We start from the raw sequence: 10,082 nt of genomic DNA, 5'->3' as shown, positions 1-10,082 counted from the left end.
GTGAGAATGGATTATCAGTAATACAGACCACCAGTCTTATTGCTAGCAATATACCCCCGTCAGGTCGACCTCTCAGTGCCCCTCCTCCCCCCTAAAAATTGTTTTGAATTCCAGGTATTTATCACAATGGACCTGTTTTTTCATTTTCACCTAATATTCCTCATTAAGGGAGAAAGGGATTATTATTAATGCGGACTATCAGTCCCAGTGCTAGCAATATATCCTATCAGGTCGATCTCCAAGTGGTTTCTCCTGGAAACCATCGTGCTGAATTCCAGGTGTATTCATATATACGGTGGGCTAACTGTCTTGCCCTTTCATATCACTTATCATCCCTCACTGATACCTCCTTAGTGTATACCATTAGCGCAGGCGGAGTTACCGTAGTAAGAACTTGAATATTATTTATAATAAAAATTATGAAACATTATGTATCAAGCGTGCACTACATAAGTGTTAAAGTAATAATAAAAAGTCGCTGCCACGTCGTCTACCGCCGCCACCACATCGACTACGAACACGTCCGGCGATACGACGACCACAGGAGCCACGGAGACTACCGAAGCCACAGGAACGACAGAGGAGACAGCAAGGAAGAAGGAACCGAAGCACGGCACGGCACGCACGGTTCGCACCACGGCCTCGCAGAAGAAGAAGGCTCTGGCCAAGGCACGGGAGGAGCTACTTCGAAAGGAGGTGGAATTGGCCGCCGCACGTGTCGCCGCCCTGGAGGCCGAATCAGAGGACGACGAGGAAATAGAAGACGACGACGCTACCGTCAGAAGAGAACGAACGTCGGATTGGGTTCATCGAAGCACGCTGGCACTCACGATGGAGCCGCATGTACCAGAGATAGAAGAAGTCACCGGCAAGCGTCAGGGGTTCGTCCCATCGAGACCCGTTGAAGAGGATTCGAGAGCGCCGCCGCCACAGCCGAGCAGCGACGCACTTCACCGGGACCACGCACGCCACGTTGACCCACATGCCGCCATGCCTACGATAGCAGCAGCGATGCAGTCGATGAAGAAGGAAGAACCGGTGCTGAAGGTGGGCATCGATTGTAATGAGTTTGCGATCGCCATGCAGATGGCCGCTCGCAACATACTGCCCTCCACAGCGTCAAGAGTCACCGAGTTGCCAGTCTTCAATGGATCGTCGAGCGAGTGGTTACCATGGAAGATGGCCTATGAAGAGAGCGCAAGTCAACTCACAGAACAAGAGAACCTAGCAAGACTGCGCAGAAGTTTGAAGGGGGCCGCAAAGGACGCGGCACGCTCCCTATTCGTCGGGTCTACGACCGCAGAAGAAGTGATGAAGATGTTAGCCGCGAGGTTCGGCCGCCCTGGAGCACTCGTCACAGCCGAACTGAACAAACTCCGCGCGCTACCACGACTCTCGGACAACGCAAGAGACGTCTGCCTCTTCGCAAGCAAGGTGCAGAACGTCGTCGCCACGATACGAGCGCTGAACAAGAGTCACTACCTCTACAATGAAGAAATAGTGAGAAACGTCACAGAGAAGATGCCGTCGGTACTACGCTTCAAGTACTACGATTTCGCCAACGACCAACCGGAGGGACAACCGGACCTCATAACACTCTCTCAGTTCCTGCAAAGGACCGCCGCACGATGTGGAAACTTCGCCCCCGCCGAGGAGATACCGTCCGAAGACCGGCGGGAGTCCGCTCCTAGGAAGACGGCGAAGACATACACGACGCAGGAGAAACCCGCTACACCACCGTGCCCGATGTGTCGACGAGAGGGACACGCTCCATCGGACTGCAAGACGATGAAGGAAGCAGACACATCGGCGAGATGGGAGTTAGCGAAGACTCATAGGCTGTGTTTCCGCTGCCTCAAAGTAAGAAGATTTCGCCACGCCTGCAAGAGCAAGAGATGTGGAGTGGATGAGTGCACGCAGACTCATCACCCTCTGCTGCACACCACGCGACAACAGCCGGAGAATGAAGTAACGACACACGTCGTCGAGGACAAGTCCGCCGCAGTCACCGCATCGGCAAGGGGAAACGACAAGATCGCGTTCCTGAAGATCCTGCCGATACGAGTCACCGGTCCCACGGGAACGTGCGACACCTACGCGCTACTGGACGACGGGTCGACTTGCACCATCATCGAGACGACGGTGGCGGAGCGAATCGGTGCTACGGGTCCCCCCGCACCATTCTACATGGAAGGTGTGGCCGGGGCACGGATCAACGCAGCTCAATCGACGCGTGTTCACTTCAAGATCCGCGGGCGGAATTCACAAGAATACACAGTGGGGGCACGGACGATGGACAGACTGCAGTTATCACCGCAGTCGGTACCGCGCAGCGTCATCAAGGGCTGTCCACATCTACAAGACATAGAGAGGGAGTTGGTCTACGAAGAGGGCAAACCGACGGTACTGTTGGGGCAAGACAACTGGCATCTACTGCTGGCCCACGAAGTTAGAAGAGGATCCGACACGCAGCCGGTCGCATCACTCACCGATCTGGGATGGGTACTGCACGGTACGAGTCGCGGCAGGACAAGACAGCAGGTGCACAGAATCAGCCACATAGTGACGACACATGAAGAGGAACAATCGATGGAAGAAATGATGAAGCAACATTTCGCGCTCGAATCGCTGGGAATCGCACCGAAGAGGTCTTACAATGAAGAGGAACGTCGCGCCCTACGCATTTTAGAGGAGAAAACTCGTCCGTTACCGGCGGGAGGATACGAGACGGGGTTACTATGGAAGAAGGACGACCCTGTGCCGCCGGACAACTACGAATCGGCAATGCGACGTCTCCAACTGGTCGAAAGGAAACTCGACAAGAATGAAGAAATTAAGAAGAGGTATGAACAACAAATGGACACGCTACTCAAGAACGGGTATGCTGAAGTCGCCCCGCCACGGAGTTCCCAACGGGTGTGGTACCTGCCACACTTCGCCGTCATCAACCCGCAGAAACCGGGGAAACTGCGGATCGTGCACGACGCAGCAGCCAAGACGAAGGGCATCAGTTTGAACGACATGCTGCTGCCGGGCCCCGACTTACTTCAATCGCTACCGGGGGTCCTCATGCGGTTCCGGCAACGACGGGTGGCAGTCACGGCGGACATAAAGGACATGTTCATGCGGGTCACCATACGGGAAGAAGATAGGGACATGCAACGGTTCCTGTGGCGAGGAGATCGACGAGAGGGTCCACCTGTGGAATATAGGATGAAGAGTGTCATATTCGGCGCAACATCGTCACCGTGTACAGCGATCTACATCAAGAACAAGAACGCAGAACAGTACAAGGAAGAGTTCCCGGAGGCAGCAACGGCGGTGGTCATGAACCACTACGTCGACGACTACCTCGCCAGCTTCGACACGGAAGAGCAAGCCGTACGCGTCTCAAGACAGGTCGCACAGATCCACGGTCGAGCCAACTACTATCTCCAACGGTGGGCGTCGAACTCGCATCAAGTGCGCGCCGCGTTCTCCGACACCGGCGGGGACAGCGTGGTACAACTCGACGCAGAGAAGATACTGGGGATGGTATGGCGACCTTCTGAAGACACCTTAGGCTTCAACTTCAACGGACACAAGCTTCCGCCACAGATAGCTAGCGGGGAACAGACGCCGACGAAGAGAAGCGCTACGAGCAATCATGTCGCTGTTCGATCCACTGGGCCTCGCCACTCCCATCACCATACAGGCGAAGAAGATATTGCAGGAGACGTGGCGTACCGGTATCGACTGGGACACCGAGCTGCAACCACGGGAAGCGGACGCCTGGCGGAGCTGGATGGACCACGTGCGACGGCTGTCCGCGCTGGAGGTGCCGCGGTGCTACCCGGAGGTAGCCACGGCCGATACAGCGGAGCTGCATACATTCGTCGACGCCAGCTCGGACGCGTACGCCTGTGCCGTGTACTGGCGGGCCGTAAGCGCGACCGGCGAGGTCCACGTGTCGCTGATCGCGGCAAAGGGACGAGTGGCCCCACTCAGCAAGGTGACCACGATACCGCGACTGGAGCTGCAAGCGGCCGTCCTCGGGTGTCGCCTATCGCGCACGGCAGTCGAAGAACACGACCTGAAGCCCGCTCGCCGAGTATACTGGTCGGACTCACGCACCGTGCTCGCATGGCTACGCACCGGTCCTCGCGCATACAAGCCGTTCGTCGCGCATAGAGTCGCCGAGATCGTCGAAGAAACGAAGACGAACGAGTGGAGATGGATACCGACGCGGCACAACGTAGCAGACGACGCCACACGCGACCCACCGACGGACTTCGGCTCGCAGCATAGATGGTTCCGTGGGCCGGACTTCCTGTACCTCCCCGAAGAGCAGTGGCCGCGTGAAGATAGTACGAGCGACGATAGTCAAGCGGAAACGGGAGAAGAACGCGTACACAAGCTACAGAACGCGACGCAGTTGTCTATAGCATTACCCGATCCGTCACGTTTTTCTAATTGGTTGAAACTTGTTCGCAGTTCAGCACGAGTGTTGCAGTTCATCGACCTCCTGCGACCGACCAGTCAACGCTGTACCGCTATCCGAAAGAGGAACAAGAAGAAAGAGAGCACCGACCCCACTTGGACCCGCACGAAGAAAGTCGATAGAGAGAAGACGAAGATGAAAATCAAGAACAGCAATAGTCCATCTGTGTGTTTCATTCCCATAGACACACACTACCTAGATCGCGCGCGACGACTATGGATTCGCGCGATACAACAAGAGGCGTTCGGCAACGAAATCGCAGCAGTGAAACATGGAAAACAGCTGCCGTCATCCAGTCGACTCATACAGCTGTCAGTCGTCATAGACAACGACGACATTCTGCGACTTCGATCGAGAATAGCAGCCGCCGCCGATCTGTCAGCCGAGCAACGAGAGCCCCCATCGTCGACGGAAACCACGCCTGGGTGCGCCTATACATCGCATGGGTGCATCGGAAACTTCACCACGGCGGCTTCGGGATCACCACGAACGAGGTGCGACAACACTTGTGGGTGTTGCGCCTACGACACGCCGTCCGCAGTGAACTGAAGAGGTGTCAGCTGTGCCGCCTACGAAGAGCAAGACCGGCGCAGCCGTCAACGGGCAACCATCCACAGAGCAGGCTGGCGCATCATCAACGACCGTTCACGTTCACCGGCCTAGACTACTTCGGGCCTATGACCGTGACAGTGGGCCGCACTCACCAGAAACGATACGGAGTGCTCTTCACCTGCTTAACGACACGCGCAGTCCACCTGGAAATCGCCGGCAGCCTCAGCACGGACTCCGCCATAATGGCCCTGCGGCGCTTCATAAGCCGCAGAGGGTGTCCCACTGAGCTATGGTCCGACCAAGGCACCAACCTCAAAGGTGCTGACGTCGAACTGAAGAAAGCAGCCGAGGAAGCCATCCAAGAAGAGTCATCAGTCCATTTCATCCGGTGGCGCTACATTCCCCCGAGCGCACCCTTCATGGGAGGTGCGTGGGAACGGCTGGTGCGTAGCGTGAAGACCGCACTAGCCACCACGTTGAACGAGCGGGCCCCCAAGGAAGAGGTCCTCCACACTCTGCTGGTCGAGGTCGAGCACACCCTCAATAGTCGACCGCTAACCCACGTGTCAACATCGGCAGACGACGACAGCGCCCTAACCCCCAATCACTTCATATTGGGCGGTCCATCGCGCGTCCCACTGCCAGGCAGCTTCACCGAGAGCGACGCGGCGGGACACAAGGAGTGGCGTGCCAGCCAGAGGCTAGCTGATTGCTTCTGGAACCGGTGGGTGAAGGAGTACCTACCCGAGTTGCAACACCGGCGGGAGCCCCGAGCTACACACGGAGCCATCAAAATGGACGACCTGGTCCTGATAGCTGATGGGACCTTGCCTCGCAACACGTGGCCGCGAGGCGTGGTGGTGGCGACCTACCCTGGACCAGACGGCGAGGTTCGAGCAGTCGACGTGCGGACGAACAAGGGCATCCTACGGCGACCCACTAAGAAGCTGATCATACTGCCCACATCGACATCGAGCGACGCGAACACGAGTTAACTCCAGCTACGAGAGCTGCGGCGGGAGATTATGTTCGCGACATTATTTGTATATATCGTAATTTATAGTTGTTAAGTCCTAGTTAATCGTTTTGTATTCTGTTATTTATATAGATTTACATAGATTTAAGATAGTGTAAGTTAAATAAAGTATTCCTTTGTGTGTTGTCCTTATTACCTACGAATAGAAATAGAAATTGTAACAATAAATAGAATTAAGAAATTGTAAATTGCAATAAATAGACGCTATAGAGTACCGATCTGAAGAGACACGCGTCTCGTTCATTCTCGCCCCGTCCCGCTCGCACAGATCGCTAACGCGAGTTGGAAATGTTATCGTGCGAGCGGGCGGGTATAAAGATAGGCCGCCTCTCGTCGAGCGGCATTCGCTTCCGGGCAGCGACGCACTACACTCGAGAAGAAATAGGACAAGAAGAAAAAATACTCTCTTCAGACGGTACCGGAGGCTTCAGAATAGTAATCGCTGTGTTTCACTCCAGCCTGAACCAACGCCCCTACAGTCCACGCTCACCGAACGGCAGTCCACACCGCACAATATATATATATATAAGAATTATTTATAGTGATTGGTTAAGCCGTTTAGATGGTGTATCATATAATAAACAAACACACTTTCATATTTCAAGGATTCTTTAAACCGAATAAATAAGTTCTTTTGTGTGATACAATATCTAAATGAAATAGAAACAATTGAAAATTGTTTGTTAGTATTATCTAGAGATTGGTAAACATGGACTGATATCAATTCAAATATCTACTCGGGCTGTTTACAAATCTTTTATTAATATGGAGGCTTATCTGTTAGTTTGAACAGTTAACTCTCTGTCTCTATTAACCTTTATAGGTTAATAAAAACTGTATAAATAGAATTTTAATATATAATAAGTTAATACATATGTAATAATAATTACAACGCCATCTAGCGGCAAACTAAATTTGTTTGATGGGTACTAAACAATTGGTAATTTTTTTCGTAAATATATTACTACATACTTAATCACATTACTGATGCTTTCCTGTATGAGTGTATTGAGTGACTGTAAAGTCAACCAGTTTATGTAATAAATAAATAAATTATTGAAAATAGTACATAGAAAACTCTCTGATCAATGCAAACATACACATACATACAATTATTTGTATTGTGCGGGAATCGAACCTGCGTATCAGAATTTGTGGCATTATTTTAAGTCGCTATATCACTAAGACCTCATATCGTATGTAAATAATAAATATTACGTTTTTTCTTACTTAATTATATTTAAATGGGTTTTCATGAAATTTAGTGCACAGAAAAATTAGATATAATTTTAGATTATTTAATGGATCATCCAGTTTAAATAACAAGTCAAAATTTTGTTAGCAAAATGTTGCTTTTATTGTTTCAGCCCTTAACTGTTCACTGTTGAACATAAGCATACCCCATAAAGATTTGCCAGTAGTTGCCACGCTTGGCAGGCGGTTTGTAATAACCGCAGTTGATGTTAAAGACGTTTTAAGAGGACGCTTCTGCCCATCCCTCCACCATAGGCTTCCTAAGTCACCTCTTACAACACCCATGAGACAGGAAGGCGTGGCCCTTTTTATGCCGGGTCCGACATGGCAACGGAAATGTCGCTTTAGCCGATGGAAATGGATAAAATAATTTTCTAAAAAAAAACTCAAATCGCGTCTTTATTAGTGTTAAAGTTATTATTTTTTTTAAATTTGATTACTACTAACTATTTCTTTCTGATAAAACATTAATATGCATTATTGGTACTAAAATAAACACTAAGGCTGTTCTGACGTCGAAGAAACGGCTGTTCATGTAATCCTGGAATGTGTAGCTGTAGCCCCTCAACGATTATAAACCCTCGGAATATTCAGGTCGCACCGTGCGACCTGTGGAGATACCAGGAGGCATGTGCTCCTGGGCAAAGCTTAGAACTAGCCACGACTCACACATATAACGAGCCAAATTGATATGCCTAATGCGAAAATGAGAGTCCAATTTACATTATATTAAAGCGACCGAGTACCACTTTCCATCAGGAAGACCGTCGGCTTGTTTGCCATTCTATGTTGCATAAAAGAATTATCTAAAAATTGCGGCTCAAAAATTCATTTCCCAAACATTAAGCAAAATAACCGAAATACAAAGGGGATGACCCCGTCCTTATTGCCGTGTTGGCTCGAGACAAAGGCAGGCTTAATTTTGTTTGTGACAAATAGATCTCATTCGGAGTCCGCGCTACATTTTTATTCAAAATAAACGTGTGCCCCGTCTTGGGAGTTAATACCCAAATGTATATACGCTCAACGGCACAGAACGTTAAAAGCCACGCGCTCCTACTATCGCAACTCGATTGTACTCCGAGATTATAATGTGGATTCGATAAAATATGTATATATATGCGTACGTGCGTGCATGTGTGTGCGTGTATGTGTATATATATATTTAATAGTTTTTTGCTCGCTACTTAGTACGTATGGATTTATGAAGTACGATAACCAATGGATCATACCTATACGGCGTATAAAAATAAAAGATACATCAGTTTTTAAGATAAACTTCCAATAACAGAACAATATAAACCGCATTTAATTTGTTGAGGTGGTAGTATTTAGTTATTAAGTAGGTAGAGGGCTGGAGTTGAGATCTTTGCGGGGGGGTTGTTATAAAGGGAATCGCAGTCTGTTAAAAAATAATAAAACCTCGAAAGATTAGTTTAATCAAGGAATTAAATTTAGTATAGTAAATTCAAATTATTTGATATTAATGGGAACTCTCAATTCCTAAAGAATGGGAACGCGGCATTGAGAGGTACCATAGGTATCAAAGAGAATTCTGTGACGTCCGTAGTACTGTTCATGTCTATAGGCGATAGTTACCACTTTCCATCAGATAGGCCTTCACATTGTTCGCTATTATAAGTAGAATAAAAAAAAATAATAATGGAATAGTACCTTTGCCTGAGCTATCTGTATACGCTGGTGGGGCACCAGGGTATCTCGTTACTTAAGGATAGGCGAGAATGAAAAGGTAGGTCAATTAGCCCATCGTGATAAATGCACCCGGATTTCAGCATGAGGACTTCCAGGTGGCACTACATAGAGATGTCAACTTCAATGAGACTTTACCAGAGGGAGACTTTGTACAAAAGTCGTTTGCTTGTAATACCCTATCCCATTCGTGTTTCATTATACGCAAAGCAGTTGTATTTGCATGGCTGTGTTTCAGTTATAGAAGGGTGGGATATAACGTGAATTACAGGGTACAGAGGAATAACACCTGAGTCCTCAGGAATGGCAACGCATGGGGGGTATCATGGGCGAAACAGTATACTCGTTAACAATACGTATGTCCATGGTTCTACTCATGTCTATAGGGGACGGTTAACCACTTTCCATATAAATGGGCCGTAGCCTGTTTGCCATTCTAAGTTGTATAAAAAAAAGACTGGTACGTCACACTACTAACAATCTCTTCCCTCTTTGCTTGTCATCTTATGTACACGAACAAATTCAATATAGACTATCTCGATATATATATATATGCATATATATTGATACCAATGGTAACACAGCGGCTTAATACCCGTTATAAAATTGGTCCCGTCATTTGTCAGGGCAGCATTAAAACACCGTCTGAAAGGGCACAAATGACGCACGCCGCATTTTTATATACGGCCGACAGTATGCCGACTTGTGATGCACGCTGAGTTTGCAGAATTTATAATGTTACATTTATCTGGAACCTGATTGAAGCAGATTGTACCCAAATGTTCTTACACTGCTAGTCCTAAGATAAAGCTCTAAATTGCGCGCGAAGCTAAGCTTTATTTTTCACAGCTATAAAGTTTAGTCATGTTTGTAATAAGCAATTACTGATAATGGCCGCCATATCAATCCCGGCATAGAATAGGCCACCCCTTCCTTTCCCGTGGGTGTCGTAAGAGGCGACTAAAGGAGGGCGAGTGATGGGAAGTATGCTTCTCTCTTAAAAAACCTCCAAAGCCTAACTACGGTTGCCAATCCGCCTGCCACGCGTGG

The 10,082-nt window shown here is 49.1% G+C and overlaps 1 protein-coding gene across 1 annotated transcript; it reads left to right on the top strand.

Moving 5' to 3' along the window:
- The first annotated feature begins 3,646 nt into the window (after window positions 1–3,646).
- On the top strand, window positions 3,647–8,012 carry LOC128202312 (uncharacterized). Its single transcript, XM_052902164.1, has 2 exons — window positions 3,647–3,922; window positions 7,917–8,012. Exons 1-2 carry the CDS (start codon window positions 3,647–3,649, stop codon window positions 8,010–8,012), a joined length of 372 nt encoding a protein of 123 aa, XP_052758124.1.
- Window positions 8,013–10,082: the final 2,070 nt, after the last annotated feature.

Source organism: Galleria mellonella, unplaced genomic scaffold (assembly GCF_026898425.1).
Source record: "Galleria mellonella isolate WM207_F2 unplaced genomic scaffold, CSIRO_AGI_GalMel_v1 utg874, whole genome shotgun sequence".
Lineage (NCBI taxonomy): Eukaryota > Metazoa > Arthropoda > Insecta > Lepidoptera > Pyralidae > Galleria > Galleria mellonella.
Note: the sequence above shows the minus strand (reverse complement) of the source record. Positions and strands in the feature narration are given on the sequence as shown.

Excerpts from the sequence above, each read along its gene's own strand:
- LOC128202312 (XM_052902164.1), top strand. The coding sequence starts at position 3,647 with ATGTCGCTGTTCGATCCACTGGGCCTCGCCACTCCCATCACCATACAG. Across the intron at positions 3,923-7,916 it reads GTGCCGTGTACTGGCGGGCC|GTCGCACCGTGCGACCTGTG; the intron begins GTAAGCGCGACC and ends CGGAATATTCAG.